At 32.3% G+C, this 17,765-nt stretch overlaps 1 protein-coding gene across 1 annotated transcript; it reads left to right on the forward strand.

Annotated features, from left to right (window-relative positions):
* Window positions 1-3,997: 3,997 nt before the first annotated feature.
* On the forward strand, window positions 3,998-17,516 carry LOC6638433 (titin). The gene is made up of 6 exons (XM_002061233.4): window positions 3,998-4,183; window positions 14,967-15,188; window positions 15,259-15,581; window positions 15,674-16,225; window positions 16,286-16,472; window positions 16,533-17,516. The coding sequence occupies exons 1-6, from the start codon at window positions 4,120-4,122 to the stop codon at window positions 16,676-16,678; spliced, it is 1,494 nt and encodes a 497-aa protein (XP_002061269.1). The 5' UTR covers window positions 3,998-4,119; the 3' UTR covers window positions 16,679-17,516.
* Window positions 17,517-17,765: the final 249 nt, after the last annotated feature.

Here is a 17,765-nt window from a genome sequence, read left to right on the forward strand (position 1 = left end):
CATTCGTTCGCCATCGCGCTATTCTGTGGCCCGTTGCTGCTTTGGGGCATCAGTCTCTGATTATAACTGAACGAGTGAGTACCGCGTCGGATTTTTGGGGGAAAATTGTAAAATTGAAAAGCACAAAAATCAACCTCAAGTGCCTCAAAGTGCTTCAACTTCAAAACTCGCACAAAATATCAAAAACCAAAAAAAAAAGTACTTTAAATTTAAAATTTTGTGAAGGGAAATTTTGATAATTTCTAATATTCGAAACGCAAGCCTAAGCAAGTGCAAGTGTTAACATAAAAAAAAACGTTTCGTTATTGTTTCGTGAGCACATAAATCAGAAAACACAAAACTTTACAGAGAAAAGAGGGAACAACACAAAAAACCAAAAAAAAAACAACAACGTACAATACCTTTTGTAACGCTTTAACCGAGTTTTTGTTGCTATTACATGCGTCTCTCCTCCGTCAACTCCTCCAACTCCAACTCTACGTTCCCCCCCTTTCCTATCTCCTTCTCTCTCTCTCTTGCTCCCTCTGTGGACCAGCAAAACGAGTTTTCTTCCTCTAGACACAGTTTTTTTTTCCTCAGTTGTTGTTGATGGTTTCTTGGCCCTGAAGCAGAAGCCTCCTCCTGCGAAAAAAAAACTCTTGACTCCACTTGAAACCAACTTCAATTTGACTTGTGATTCATAAAAATAGGTATTAAACAAAAATGTATATACCATACAAAAATCTGGCAAAAAAGATTTTGGCAACTAAAATGCCATTACATATGTCTCTCTCAACATGCTACCTAAACTATCTCCGATGTTGACTGCAACAAGAAGAAATAAAAAAAAATATTCTAAAAATATTTTTCTTCATTTCGAACCGGCCAAAATCGTGAGAGCGAAAACTAAAATCTGCATTTTGTCTTGGTTGTTGTCGTCGTGTTTTCATTTTCTCAAAATGCAACGAAAGGGAAGTTGATTTCAATTTGTGGGCCCGGCTGCCAGCTGCACTTTGCTGTGCACTGGGCCAGGCCAGCAAAAAATCACAAAAAGGCCAAAAAACGAAGAAAAACCAAAAAGGGCAGAGCAAACAAATAAGATACAATTTGTTGTTGCTGTTATTTACAGTAGAAAAACAAAAGTTTTCTGGAGATGGAAGACATCTGCAAGATGCAAGTGCCTTCGACCCATTGCCTCCATATGTCTGTAAAATTTGTATCTGCATCTGTAGCTCTCTGTGTGTGTATCTGTGGTGTTCGAGTTGTGTGTAAACTTGCACTACAATGTAAATAAACAAAACACAAAGAAACAAAAAAGACAGGAAAAACAAAAAGAAACAACACCACACAAGGCAGAGGCTTTGATTTTTTGGTAAAGAATCGAACAAATTTATCAGCTTTTTTACCTTCATTTTGAGTTTTTTCTTTTTTTTGATAAACACTCGAAAATTTCCAATAGAGAATGGGTAAAGAGCTTTTTTTTCCTTTCACTAGGGTGAAGAGGTGTTAAATTTGAGGAGAGGGCAATAGACAAACAGCTAGTTAGTTAGTTTGTTAGTTAGATAGTCAGTTCTATTCGATTATTGTTTCCTCTATTTTGTTTTGTCGGCATGTGCGAAAGATAAATATGGGTAAATCAAGTACCACCTAGTTACTAGTATGAGATCTTCAAAAAATCTACTGAATGATATAACTGTTTGGAAAACAAAGTTATTGCTAAAAAATCGTTTGTTGTCCGTCAGCATCAATACCCTAACAACTTTATTTATGACCTAATTTCCTTAAAAGCAAAAAAGATTTGAAATAAACTATCAATAAATCTTTCAAATGATTTATGTTTAAAATAGGATATAAAACAATTGGCTTTCCATTACACAAATTTTAGATAAAACTATAGCTAAACTTTCATCAGACACTGTTATATTCAAATAAATCAAATTCAGCTAACAGATAAAGCCTTTAATATTTCAAAAAGCTTCATGCTTATATTTCCACAAAAAGTGAAACAAATGGAAAAATTTGTTAAAATTTTCTAACTTCCTATTTTTATATTGAACATCATAAAACTCAATTGTAGAGATTAAAGTTAAACGAAATTACAACTATAATCCTTTAAAAATTTGAACACAAATAGTATTTAAAAAAAGCATTTATGCTTTTTGCTAAGATTTTGTTTTTATTTGTTACATTTTATTGCCAATTTCAGTTGAAATTGGCAGAGCACCAAAGTAATAATTATTTTGTTGGGTAATTACAATATTTTTTTTTTCCAAACCATTGTGTAATTAAGTTAGATCCAGACAGATAATACAAACCATTAAATCTAAAATTTAGCACTAAAAATAAAGCCCACATATTAAAATATAACGATATTTGTACTGGAACTCAACCCATTTTGGACCGGGCTGATTTTAAATTGCAAAATGAGTTAACTCATTTTAGTTCCACTTTCAAATTTAAGTAAAGCACCAAAATCCTTTTGAAAATATTTCATTTATTATATTATTATTATTACATTATTGGAATAAATTATAAAATATTTAATTAAAGGAAATTATACATACATATTTAATTAATTTTCGAATCTTTTATACAGGAAAGTTTTTCATATAGAAATTAGTTCCTAGCCATTTGCCAATTCATTAAAGGGAATTCAACTGTTAGTAATATAACTTTTAGAACTATAATCAATATTTTTCCTCTTCAAATGTTTTATGAACTTTATATTTTTATACCTAACATGCAATAAATCTATAATATTAACTATTATTGTTTACCTTTCTTGTTTCGAAAATTTAAAAATTCATTTACTGAAATATTCTTCTCATTCATTGCCTTTTAATGCGTTTTATAGCATACTTCTAGGATCCTAAAAAGGATCAACTAAACAATATACGAAAACAATATCTAAAACTATATAGCTAAAGGAAAAACCAATATGTATAGAGTATTTGAAAGTCGTTATTATGAATTTTGATAACTAATTGGTTTGCATAGAGCTAGAAAAAAGCTAATACATGCATTTCGCATTATGCCATATAAGAGAGCGTAAGCTAAAGGAAAAAAATGTTAGCGTATTTATTTTACGAGTAGCCTACAAAAAAATACACACAAAAAATGTTGCACAAAATCTCTGTGTAAGTGTGTGTGTGTTTGTGTAGACATATGTATAAACAAGTTAAATGAATTGGTATTTGGTAGAATTTTTGTGTGATGTGCTTTTGGTTTTGTTTTTTTTTTGTTTTGCATATGAGCATTAATTTATTTATGTATATGCATAAACATTTGCATGGTTTTTCGACTGGTGGCACACCCTGACCCAGCCTAAGCCCCACCCCCCTTATAGACAAACCGCCCCTGTTTTACCCCGAAACTAATCAGCCTACCCCGCCCAACAATTTCGACCCACTTTGCCCAGCCGCCCGGCTGGCATTGAGTCACTTTGAAAGAGATACAAACAGAGAATGAGAGAGACCCCAACAAGAGACAAAAGAGACAGAGAGAGAGAGAGAGAGAGACCCTGTTGGCTAGCAAATTAGCAAATGGCAAATATTTCGCATAGAGATCATAATAATTTTGAGATACGTGCCATGAGAGTGCCTTGCATAACCCATAAGCCAATGTTTACCATTTAGTCAATCAACAAAATAAAAAAAAAATAAAAAAACTCAAGTCAATTTCGTCGACAAGACACAAACAGCATAAATTACAACAGCTGCCACATTTGAACTACTCAAAAACAATACCGAAAAATATTGTGGCAGCAACGCGAAAAAATATATATGTATCTATAGATAAAACGAATTGTAAATTATTTTTTTTTTTTTAATTGCGCGCGCTTTTTCTTTGATATTTTTTTGGTTTTGTGACTTCCGTTTGGCAAAAAAATAAGTTAAGAAACCGAATTGAATTTCAATTTTGTGTTTTTACTTTGGCGGCTCCTAATTAGCAAAAAGCAAGAAACACATTTTTTGTTTAATGGCAAATTCATTTTACAAATCGAACATATTAATTGCAGTTAACGACCCATGCCCTTACCCCTTCTACCTCCTGCTGATAACTTCAAGACAAAACAAATAAACAAATAAAAAAAGTAGTACAAAGAAACTAAACACAGAGAACGAGAACGAGAAAGAAAACATGATAAAAATGCGAGATACAACTTGTCTATGGCTCATTTGTCTGTTAATTGGACAATTTTATGGTAAGTTTTAACAATTTTTAAATAAACTATTAAAAAAACTACAATTCGATTGAATTTATTTAAGGGGAAAATACCAATTTTAATTGATTTAGTTTATCTAATTTGTTTAGTAGTATTCGTTGGTTTTAAGATTTTTATCATGGAACAACAAATCTTATCTTGAACAAGTAAAATTTATATAAAAATCCAAGTCTTTTAAGCATATATTATAAACTTACAAAGTTCTCAAAGTGAACTCAGCTTTCTCTGCATTTAAGATTGCCTTTTTATAGATTGTCTAACTATCTGAAATCAATAATGACTAAAATTCGAATACATTTTAAAGACTAGAAGCTGTTACTATTGTTCTCATAAGCTTCTTGCCTTTATTTAGTCTTATCCATAAACTCAAAACTCGTTCTATTTCCAAATTATGCTCTGTATATCTGAAAACAAAGAACTTTAAGACTTTTCTCTGAATAGGTTAAAGTAAACTCGCAAAGAAAAAAACAGACCTTTAATGGCAGAAGAGCCTTCATAAGAATATATATATTTATTTTAAATATTTAACATTTTTTGCACTTTTGAACATTTTGCCTTTTGATATATTGCAAACATCTGGATAAAATCAACAAACAAAACTTTCCCATTCTTTTTTAATGAAGAGCAAGAATAAAAAACATTTCTAAAGGTGAAAATTAAAATTTGCACATACAAATATTGCAATATTTTCGGTATATTTTAAATAAATTGCAAGACTAAGTAAACATATGGCTCAATATTCTTTATTTAATATATTAACCGATTTTTGTTTGCATATAAATTTCCATAGATAAGTTCAATTGTTAAACTAAGGCAAAACAAACAACAAAAAAAGTAGCTACTTTTAAATTGTTTTGATACTAAAGTTCAAATTGAAAGTGAGTGCCATAAATAGTTTAAAATGAAATTCCATTTACCATTTGCTCTAATGTATAATTCTTATCTGGTTCAATGAAATTTACGTAAGTGTCCGGAAAATTATGAATTACCAAATCGTGAGTTTACATACAGACATATACATATATGTATTTGTATGTATGTATACTTACGCATATGGCATATGTCTATATAAATAGAGCATGAGCAAGACGACAGCGACAAAAACAAAAAATTGGAAAAAAAAAGTAAAGTCAAAAAGCTCCAGCAACGAGTACATACTCCCCCTACCCGATTCTACATATACGTATCCCCCCATTACTTGCCTCCTCCTCCTCTGCTCATTTGTAGACTTATTCTAAGCCACGTGCATTTCCACCTCACTCTCACCTACCTTTTGGCCAAACAAACATAATGGTAAAACAACAAAAGCAACTTCAACCAACTAAGCATATCTTATCTTTTGAGATACAGACCGAGAGAGATAGAGAGAGATAGAGAGAGGCAAAGCGAGTGAGTGAAAGATAAATAGCAACAGAGAGAGAAAGGGCAAAAAAGAGCAGTTTCTTATCACAAAAAAACGTTAAAAAACAAAGTTTCATTCGCATTTAGAATTATGGCGCAAACGTAGATAACATTTAAGTAGAGAGGGAAATTCACGTTTTTACCTTCTGTTGAGCATTTCATATCAAGAGTAATATGATGAATTTTATTTCTCTTTCCATACCCTATAACCATAGCGAATCAGAAGAGTATATTAAGGTCGTTAAAATGTAGGCTACGAATATTGTAAGTCATTTTGTTCTAGACTCGAAATCTTTTGTCATATAAAGACCCATTCGATCCCATTCGGCTAAATGCAAGTTTAGTTAATGAAAAGTATTCTAGAAAAGTAAAAATTGTTACTTTCAAATGGTTTGACACATAATAACTTTAAAAAATCTGCATATTCAAAAAAAAAATTAAACTAAAAGTTTCTTCAAAGTAATGACCTGGAACCTGCTCATTTCAAGGTTTAAAATAATAAACTTAAAGTTTTTTCTTCTTAAAGTTTGTAAATTTTACATTTGTTTTTATTACTTGGGTATGTACTTATTGTGTAGCCAAATATGAAATAATGCAAGGTCGCAAAATAGTTGTTGAAAAATAAACAAAAAGTATTTTAAAACACATAAAATCTTTGAAATAACATTTTGGCAGTTAAAAAACACACCTCGTTAACCAGATATTCGAAATTCTTCTCGATATAGTTATGTGGAATGTGTAGAATAGAATTGAATAGAACTTGAATCATGGGTGGCTGTGTTTTGAATGTCTTCAAAAATGTTCTGTCTTTTAAATCAGCAAAAAGGAAGTACAAAAACCGTACGCCAAAAGGTTCTTCTTCTGCTTATTCATAAAAAAATTACTAAAATTTTAAAATGAAAATTGCCTAAAGTGACATTTAAAAGTTAAATTTGTAAACTAGATAAATATCTTTTTTTTATGTTAAAATTGTATTTGGGTTGTCTCAGCTTCAGGCAGCTTTTACAACGAATTTGAGCTTTATAAATTGATCAATATCTAGGTATATCTATCAATATCTTCTTATATAAATAAGAACAAAAGTAAGAAAAGACTGCATGACATAATTTATTTTTATGGATCACTTAGTAGTGGATTTATAAGGTATATATTGGCAATATATCCGTAGGTATCCCTTCTAGAGGCAAAACACACATTTCTTTCTCTCTTAATTGTTCATACAAATATTTAATCAGGTTTGGAAAATCTCTGCGTAATCTTTTTAGTTCCTTCTTTAAAAGAAAAAATCTCTTTTTGGCATACTAAATTTTTTGTAATATGTATATATTTACATTTGACCAATTTTGCAATATTATTATTATCTAAAATATATGTTACTTAACTTTTATAGGATCTTAATGGCACTTCAAGTTCTTCTGTTCCTTATTTATAATAACTTCAGACTTTTTGTTTAATTTTACTAGTGAAAGTTTTGTATTATTTTTTGATTTTGAAATGTTAACATCAAGTTTGCAATGAAAAAACTAAATACGATTGGTTATGCCTACGATATTAATTCAATTCAATTCAATTTTAATGAGACTAAGTATTAAGAAAGTTTTTGGTCATATATTCGTAAATATTTATAGATTTTTGAAAACCTTCTTTTTCGTGTTTTATTTTAATCTCAAAATCATAGATGGATATGGTTAATAGATGTTTAAATTACACCCCCGCCTCGAAAAGAGGGTATCTCAAGGTCTTAGCTTTAATATTAATGCTGGAATTATGTATTTTTTATTAGGGGGCGAATTTTATTGCTATATATATGTATATGTATCTGTCTCTCCCTCTCGCTTTGTCACTCTAGACGAGAGTCTGGATAAATATTTGCCATGCATGAAACGTTGTGCAAAGAATGAAATTTTGAATATATTTATCCCTGGAGATTGGGAGACCCTCTCATATGTTAGATACACACAAACAAATCCACACGTACGCCCCTACACATTACAACCAACAAGGCAATAGATCCCTACATCTCTCGGGGGCCAAAGGCCATGTGTGTGTGGTCCAACAATAGAAAAAGAATTTTAATTAAAAAAGCCAATTCATTCAATTAGTTCGTTTCACATTTCAGCCATTAGATAAGGGGTAACTCTCGAAGGTTCTAAATACAAATTAGAACTCCCAAAAGAAGGAAAACACAAAATTGATATGAGCGAATAGAAAAACAAAATTTATGTGGAGATCAAAAGTACACTTTTCACCCCCCCCCCAAAAAAAAAAAGAAAAAATATTTTCAAATAAACAAAAATGTTTGCATAATATTTTTTAATCATCTTAATCAGTTCATTTTTTTTCCTAACCATTTTTTAAGAGCTTTTTGAGATAGAAATTTTTTTGAGAATTTTTCTGCACAAGGTTATTCCTGAAAGACTCTTCAATTGATGATTCTCAAATTTCGAATATGACGCATTCCGTCTGCCAAATAATAAATCAATCAGGGTGCGTCAAAGACAAGACCCCGGAACAGTCTACATTTGATCCGCAATTCCTAAAAATATACAAAAAATACAAAAAAAAAACCTAATTAAGTTGTCGATTCAATTGATTTCGATTTTGTTGGGTTTTTTGTTTGTGTTTCGTGTGTGACTTTTATGCAAAAATCACTGAAATGGAAAACATTTTTGGAAATTCGAGAGTATAGACTGTACACACACACATACACATGTACACAGACACATATGGAAAGAGTAAAATATTTGGATTTTAGATTTTCCAGTTTTTATGAGCCTCACAAGCCACACAAGTTAAATCCATGAAATCATAATGTAATGTCTATAAAAGATTTTTAGTCATTTCATTCCGAACAATTTTTCTGTTTTTCTTTTTAGTTGTGTTGTTGCCGAATTTTGCCATATTTATTTATACACTTTATTTTTGGGTTTTTCTTTCATTCGTTTTTCTTTCATTTACTAACATCACATTTTATTTTGTTTACGAATTGACCTCATAACTCATCGATCCGCCCCATACTCTGACCATATGTAGGACAGATCGTCTGTACGTACATATATATATAGTCGGTGTGGTGAAAATATTATACACATTCATGATAATGACATGAAAACAAAACAATAAGATCTTGAAACGATGTAATCAATATAAGGTGCATATAACCAGACTGAAACTGACCTTACTGATACCATCATTATGACTGATTTCTTTGATTCCACTCAAATAAATACATATACATTTATACAATTAATGGCGCCAAGCTCTTGAAATGCTTTTGAAATAATAATGTGGAACAGAAAATTTATGGCACATCTCAACTGCATTGCTATTGGCTAGAGAGAGGGAGCCTGACGATGAGGTCATAAGTCAAAACTAAAACTGTAAAATGTGAAGATTATGATGTAATCCCAACGCAACGCAGAAACTATCTCAAAAATATAAAAATAAAAATCAACGCAAATTACTTAACCCAACATGAGTTGAATATTTAAAGAGAATGAATCTAGAACGAATTTTTTTGATATCTTAAGGTCAAAGTTAGAATTTTAAGTAAGCCATGAATAAGCTTTTTAGTTACCCCAATAAATCTTTTATTATTGAAGCGGAACACTTTAAATAAAAAAACATCTTTATTCAAAAATTGTAACAAATCTTAATCTTAACTTTAATAGTTACATATCACACATTAAGGCAAAACTTAATGGATCTTAGACGCTTTGTTGTCAAAGTAGAACAAAAAATAGATTCAGACTAAAAAAAATGGTCAGCACTTTTCTTAAATTAATTAATTTTTTAACAAAAAATTTTGTAAGCTTTATTTGGCCTCCTGGTAATGAGGCTGAAACGACAGCACATGTATAAAATAAAATTTCGATGTGACTTATTATTAATTGAAATATCACGGATTTCCATTCACTTCGGATGATGCAAAAAGAAATGTCAACTTAATAATTAATCTAAAGATGCCACTAGAAGATGATAAAATTTTGATAGAACTTCTGTAAAAAAATGAACATAAAAGAGTTAAAACCATTTTCATTTTAAACTTCAGTGTTAACTTCTTTGGTGACAGTAAAAAGTAATACATTAGAATTAACTAGAATTAACTAGTGACCCAAAAATCAAAACAAAATTCAGATTTTTCAGTAGCTTCAATTTGGATTTGGTGGTTAAATTGAAAATTGGTGGTATACGGTACTTTACCTATCCCTTTTTTCTAGGGCGTCAAGAGGATCATCTCGATGGAATGACGAAGTCATATCTATAAAATAACACAGTAAATCTCTTCATACTTTTTTTTTTAAATCGCATCAAATCAGAATTAAATAACAAAAAATTCGTGCTTTAATCTTTGTCGCCTCTAATTAAAGTTTTATTAGAGTTATTAAGTTATTAAAGTTGTATTATATTAATAAAGTATACTATCTCTTATTGAAATTTAGCAAGATTAACTGAAAAAACTGAAAGATAAGAAATTCAGGACTTACCGAATACCAAACGTAAAACGGTTCCTATAAGGAATAAAAGGAATCTGATAGTCGAACTAACTAGGTCAATAGTTTCTAAACCAAATCAAACTGCTGCCTCATCTACGCAAATTTAGTATAGAGTCTAAATTGTGTACTTGACCATTTTCCTTGACCACTTGAAGAATCACAAAACTAGGCCAAATAATAAGTATTTTATATATTATAGCTTAACTTCACTTTTGGGAATCGCTGAAGTCAAATTTCAACAAGGACAATAGAGAAATTTCATAGAAAGTTGAGTGTGATTGATTCTATACACAGAAGGAAAACATATTTTTCAAAATCAAGTATTTTATCACTCAACCCATAATAAACAAAGCTAAAACCCTTAAAAATTGTCTATAAAATTATCGAAAAATAGCTATTCAAAGAGAAGAATCTGTGTGCTTAAATTATAGAAGTTTTTTACAGTTTATCAAACAAGAATCTAGTCAAATTTTCAAACCGCAAGGCTGAGTAAACAATTAACCTTTGTAAAGGTCTAATAGACCACAAAGCACAACCATCAATCTCTTGGAAAAAAGGTGTTTCTCTTACTTGGCCAAGATGTAATAATAGAGAGTCATTAGTAGGAGTGCCGGATTAGCACGTAAAACTTGTATTAATGTCTATTTCCCCCATTGCATAATTAAAGTTTGATTTTCGATTTTACAGATAATGTTAGAGTAAAACTTTAAGACATGTTTTCCCTACACAGTCGTCACATTTTTTATGTCTTTAGTTGTCTTAGTATTTGGTTTTTTTCTTTTGGTTTTTACGATGTGTTTGTGTGTCTCTGACTTTGAGTCAGCGATTTGGGCTTCGAAGGTCATGGCGTTGGCAGTAAAATTATGTTTGATCAATGAACCAAGAGTCGTGGGTTGTTCCAAACACATGTCCAAGGCTAAAGAAAAGAAATTTACATTTGACTACCAAGAAAAAATCGACAAGAAACCATTTGAAGTCTAACGAGCATTTAAGAACAGAAATGCTTACAATAAAAAAAAGGAGCAGGCGAAATTCTTGTTGATTTGAAAGCGAAATTGCGCTGAGTAAAGGAATTTTTTATTCCAGCTTCACACAATTTCAAGTTTTCTTTGTTTTTTTTTTTTGTGTTTTTGGGCCCCCCACAATGCAGGCCACCAAAAGACATTATAGCATAACTTGTAAAATGGCAAAGACGAAGAGAGAGAGAGAGCCAAGGCGAAGTGGGCGGGAACAAAAGGAAAATGTTAGTCTGGAACTGGCGCCGCGACATCCTGACGCCATAATTCCACTTTGGTCGATTGCAATAAAGAGAAGTGGAGGGAATAGCACACAGATGCTCCATATGGATAGAATTGTTGAGTGGCTTTTGTTTTATTTACAGCCCCACAGACAGCCCCCCCGACCCCCTGGCCCCTGGCTGACTGTTTGCCTTGTCAACCCACCACTAGAAAAGAGTCCAAGGATAACAAAAGGAGAAGCCAAAAGATAGAGATAGAGTCTCGTCGCTCTGACGCACAACTTAGTCTGGCTTTTGGGTGTGTGTTTCAGTATACTCCTTTCCCTGTCCCTGTCCCTGTCCCGGCTCTACCCTGTCATGGTCTTGTCTTGCACTTCTTCTTCCCAGCTGACCCACTTTATGCAGAGTTTTTTTTTTTTTTTTGGGAGTGCTGATGGACTCATGGGGACTTGCATATTTTGGCCTTGACATAGGCAGACGATGATGCAGCAGTCATTGCAGATTTCTGTATTCAATTTCTGTCCCCCAGCAATGGTGAAGGTCTTGGCTAAAATCTTGAATCTCGAAATCGAAACTGAAACTAAAATGGTTTGTCTTGTGGTCGGGGTCTGTGTGCCCATAAAAGGGGTAGTCTGGCGTCTAGTTTTTAGCTTTTACGTCAAGCGGATATATGGCCAAGGGGATTGGATAAGATAACTGACTTTTGCCTCTCGTTCGCTCTCTTATTGGGATGGCAAATTGCCTTTTACTTAAATTGTTTACCTTAAATGCTTTTATCGACACTTGATAACGAGTTAACGTTAAGTTTTGCCGCTTGCGTAAGCCATTCCACATCCATTTTCATCTTTCACCCATTGAGATTATGACTCTATCCATCTATCTATGTGATGGATGAGTCATTCTTGCCGCAAGTCAATTTGCCATTTGGCATGCAAATTGCTTGATATTTTTTTTCGATTACTTTGTGGTTAGAAATTACTCATTGCAGACAAAAAGTCAATTAACATACAAAACATTTACATAAATATTATGCATAATTTCTGATTCAATTGCCATTCGCCTTGGTAACGAAACGTCAACGTCATGGTTATTGAGGGTAATTTCGATCTCGCCAACCTGTTGAATGTCTTTTCGGGGCTTTTATGGCCACAAGGTGGCAACAACAATATTGTGTAATATCTGTAGAAAAAAACTATGGAATGTTTATATCTAGTTTCTGTAGTTTTCAAATTTGTTATCTGTGTGTGTGTGTGGGGCGAGATTATGAAACTGACGCAAAAACAAAAAGAAATCTTCTTTCATTCTGATATGTAAAAAAATTTATAATATTTGATATTTGATATGATCTTCAACTTGCCGTTTAATTCAAGTATAAATAAAGTCTCTTCATGCATGTGATGATTATGCCCATAGTTCCAGGTAAAACGAGAATGATAAAGAACATAAAATGTTTCATCAAAAAATAAAATTCTGACATCATTATCTTATTTTCAATTCAAAGCACAATGACTAACATTGAGTGAATAAGATTCTAGATTCTAAAACATCAAACTAAGTAACAGCAAAAAAAAAACTCTACATTTATTAAAAAGTCATTAAAAATCAGGAAATGTTTATTATTATTATAAAAAGAAAGAAAGAAAGTTCAAAACGTTTAAACACATTAAGTTCTTAGCCTCCGTATTAAAACATTATTCGTTCATATGGAAAATTGAATCGTAAATTAATTCAAATTCATTCAGCTTCCGTATTTATTCACAAGTTCTCAGTTTATGTTTGTTTTTTTGTATTTATTTATTAAATTTTCAAAATAAACAATGAAAACGAAGATATTAATTGCTCTTCGGGGGGGCCAAGAAAAAAGATAACCTTATGGTCTTTTTATTTATTCGAATTTAATGGGGCGTGATCTTCATAATCTTTATAATCTAAGGATTGTCTTCAATACTTATACTTTTTATTGATTTCTTCGAAAATTTTGGTGATAATGATGATGATGGGGTATGGGACTTGATCTGACTGTCTGTCCGGAGATATAGAAACAAATTCGACTGAATTTTTTTAATCGATTATAAAGTAGAACGAAAATGTTCCCTATGGGATATTACTAATTTGACTTGACTGGTTTTATTTACATGACAGATAAATTTAAACTGAGGATTCATGGTTAATGTAAATAATACTAAATAAATTGCAATGACTAACCAAATTATTTTTTAGATTTTGTGCCTCATAAGATAACTAACGAAATTTCACCAATGTCGATGATTCGCACCGGAAACTTTTACCCTTGTCTGTTGAGTCCAACCTAATGAAGTCATTGATATAACACTTTTCAAGCTTCTAAGAAAAAGCAATTGCCTACTACTTCTTAGTCAAAATATGACAACATTAAGTTAGTTATTCATCAAATAACACTTTTTGACTATAGCACCAGAAAATAAACAATGTGAACATAGAAATGTGAACTCTAGTGTTATTGTCAATAACCATTTATGCTAAAGTAAAAGCAACTAAACTATCAAAACGCCCCATAGCTTGAAAAAGTTTAAGTTTCTCATTAATTCTGGTACAGCAAGCTTCGGTATCCTTTTGCACTTCTTTTAGGTATAATTCTCAACAAGTTTTAGTGTAGAAGATATGTACTTCATAGATACTTCATTTCATTCAAAGCAAAACCTAATTATTGCCTTTAAAATTTAAAGCATTTCTCATGGAATATTACTAACCTAATGATTGCTTTTAAAATAAAAATTTAGAAGGAACATTTCATAATATTTCAAAAACCTATTAAAAAGTAAATATAAAATACTTCAAATATTGAAAAAAAAAAGAAAATTAAAATATTACTATTCACTTTTTTGTGTTGGCTATGATTCTATTACAATTTTCACCTGCATAGATATTCATTTTCAAATAAATATAATAAATAATAAATATTTTACAAGCTTACTCACTTAATACAAGATGGATGTTTCTCTGGCGGCATATTGATAGATCTTCAACAAAGTCCAAAGGCATAGCATAAACTTGAATATATAATATATGTAGTCAAATAGAGGTGTTTGCTTTTATGCATTTTAAACACCAAAGTAAGAATTAGCATATTGGCTTTTGCAAGTCTAATCACATGTTTGAAATTCTTAAGTGTTTTCAATTCAACAGTACAACAACTACCTGTAGCATATATTTTTAGAAACTTCATGACTTAATTCAATTAACTAATGAATGAACAATAGAGTCATAGAGTCATTGTAGATTCAGCAAACATTAAGAGTGTATATCACCTTTTCCCCTAATTTCCTGTAAAATTATATTTCCGTTTTTCATTTTTTTCTCACTCAGTCAGAGAAATGAGTACAGGGTCTTTGTGTGTTCGAAAATGACGTAGGTTCTCGAATGTTTACTCGGTTTTTGTACCCTTAATTTGAAGCAGAAGTTGAGAGCATTTCGCTTCATTTCGGTACGGTTCAGTTAGTAATGTAGTGTGATTTTTATCAATTCCAATTAAGACTTCCACTCCAACAGGGAGCCAGGTCAGAGTAAATAAGACAACATATTGTTACAGTTTACAAGTGGGGAAATGACTCACTCTCACGATGCACTAAAATATTTATTCTACTTTCAGCTCAGAGCCAAGCATCGCCGGTGGAAAGTGATAATGGCAATCAAGAAGAATATCAGGATGATGATTACGATTATGGGGATGAAGATGATGCAGGTACTGATACTGTTCCTCCAGTAGAACCGGCATCGATAGATCCACCCTATTTCGAGCAAGAGTTTGTCAGTCTTCGAGCCAAACCTGGCGATAATGTGGTCATCAATTGTGATGTTAGGAATTTCCAACGTAAGTTTGAAGATATTTGTTTAATTGATGACTACTTAAATTTCCTACTTTCTTTCCTTTGATTAAACAGTTAGCAATGCGGTTATGTGGTATAAAAATCAGACAATTATAGCCAATGGTCAAATAGCGATTAGCAATCGAGTTGAGGGAATGAAAAACAATTCAATATTGATCAAGAATGTGACACCGGAGGATGCTGATGAGTATTATTGTTTGGTATTGCCAGAACAAATTCGACAGCATACATCGTTGATGGTGGGCGCTCGGCTGTCGATCCTTTGCGACGGTCTCGACATAACGGATCGTTCGCAGACGTTCAAGCAGGGTGACCACCATAAGTTAGAATGTCGAACATATATGGCAACGTCAACCAATATCAAATGGTCATTAAATGTAGGTTTCATCCCATTTTTCCTACTCATACTTGTATTCATTTTTTGACTCATTAACACTCATTTATCATTATTTCTTCAAAAACACAAAAGGGTCATCGCTTGGAATCGAGTGATACAGAAAATGGTGTCATTATCCTTGACAATATAGATGAATCGAATGTCGGTGTCTATCAGTGTTTGGGTGATGATGGCAGTCGTGATCCCCCACATGGCATGGTTACCATTGATGTTCATTATAGCCCGAAGGTATCAACTCATCGTCACCATGTCAATGCCATAGAGGGTGGACATGCTGAGCTCTATTGCAATTATCGTGCCAATCCCATAGCCCTAAGTTTCTTTATCAAAGATGCTCAGACCTTGCAAATATCCGAGAAGTATTCCATTAAGAATTCCTTCCATGAGGGTCACAATCGTACAACGTTGTTGGTCAAGAATATCGAAGCAAGTGATTTGGGTGAATATCTGTGCCATGCCGAGAATGCCATTGGCTCGAATGAGGTAAAGATTCAGCTTAGCTACAATCCAGAGACGCCACAATTTGAGGATATGACAATCGATGGCAATAAGGTGACATTACATTGGTTGGTAAGAAGTTTGCAGCCACTTTCAGAGGCCATGCTGGATTATCAATTGACAGGGGTAAGAAGAGGCTAAAAGAAAGTGCAAAACGAATGTTTATTTTTCAATTCCCATTTATAGTCTTACACCTGGAGCACTGTTACGGTCTTGAAGACTCAGCATCATAATCAGACTGGCGGCATTTGGAAGATTACACATCAAATGGAACTGAAGCCAGGTCTATGGCATGCCCATGTCAAGACAAAGAATACTCATGGTTGGTCCAATTTCTCACCCGATCATGAATTCCAAATCAAAAGTGACGATGGTAAGCAGCGATCCTTTGAATCTAAAGGACTTACTGACTCTTCCCTCTCTCTCTTTGTAGCTGATTCCAGTATAGATGATGTTGATATGCCACCTCCAGATGATCTGGTTCGTGCTGGTTTCGGTGTGGGCAATGTTGCCCCAACATTAGTTCAACTTCCTGGCATAACTTTACTCAGTGTGCTGCTACTGCGATTGCAGCTCTAAGCAGATATATTCGCATATCTGAATCTGGGACTGTATATACGTATTTTCAACTTACTTCTTTGCTTTCAGCTGTAAGGCATAAAAGTCCAACGAATTGAAAATGTAAAACAAAACAAAAGAAAAACCAAGCAAAAACCCAAGTATTCTCTAATTATATACAAAAATGCTAATGCGCCTGCGCTCCCCTTTACCTTCCCCCTAGAAATCACAAACAGAAACCGAAAACAAAAAGGTCAATGTTAACATTAAGTCATGCAATGCAAAAAAAAAAAAGCAAAAAGCAAAAATCCATTGAAGAAACATTTGTGCCAAGACGATTACAATGACGATCATGATGATCTGATGATGGATCTAAGGGATCTGGAGGACTATGAATTACCATAAACTTTAGCTTAGTTTAAAATACAAAACAAAAAGTTGAAAAACTGCGAAGATCGGTTAAAAACCGCCCCCCCAAAAAAAATGGAATCTAGCATATAATTATTTATTCGTTTGTACTTATATGTATGTAAAAGTTGGCAAAAAGAGTGGAAAAACCTTAAAAAGAAATTGTTGGACAAAAGAAAACCTTCCTAGTTACCTGTAGAACCCCCCGAAAGGAAAGAGAAACTAGAATTGTAAATACTAAAAAGGTTTAGAAAAGAAAAAGGAGAGAGTTTACGATATTTTTGTAAAGCAAATGAAAAATTGTGTATGAAGAAAACAAAAAAAGAGAAAGAGACCTAATCGAATTGCACTTGGATATATTACGATAAACTAGACCAAAGCTTAGACATATGTACTTATCCACACACACACACACAAACACACACACACACAAACACACACAAACACACATAAAAACCCAACAAACACACATATATAAAAATATATATAAACTTATTTTTACGAAATGTATCAAGGATGCGTATGTTATTCAGGCTTCAGTTCTTTTGTTTTTTATGTAAAAATCCTTTTTATTTTCTCTTTCATGTTTTTTGCTACAATACCTGATGCCATATACTAAAATCGAAATCGTAAGAATATATTTTATATATACATATATATATTGTATTTTATTTAAGAATCATAAAGTTTAAAAAAAAAA

Source organism: Drosophila willistoni (assembly GCF_018902025.1).
Source record: "Drosophila willistoni isolate 14030-0811.24 chromosome 2L unlocalized genomic scaffold, UCI_dwil_1.1 Seg139, whole genome shotgun sequence".
Classification (NCBI taxonomy): domain Eukaryota; kingdom Metazoa; phylum Arthropoda; class Insecta; order Diptera; family Drosophilidae; genus Drosophila; species Drosophila willistoni.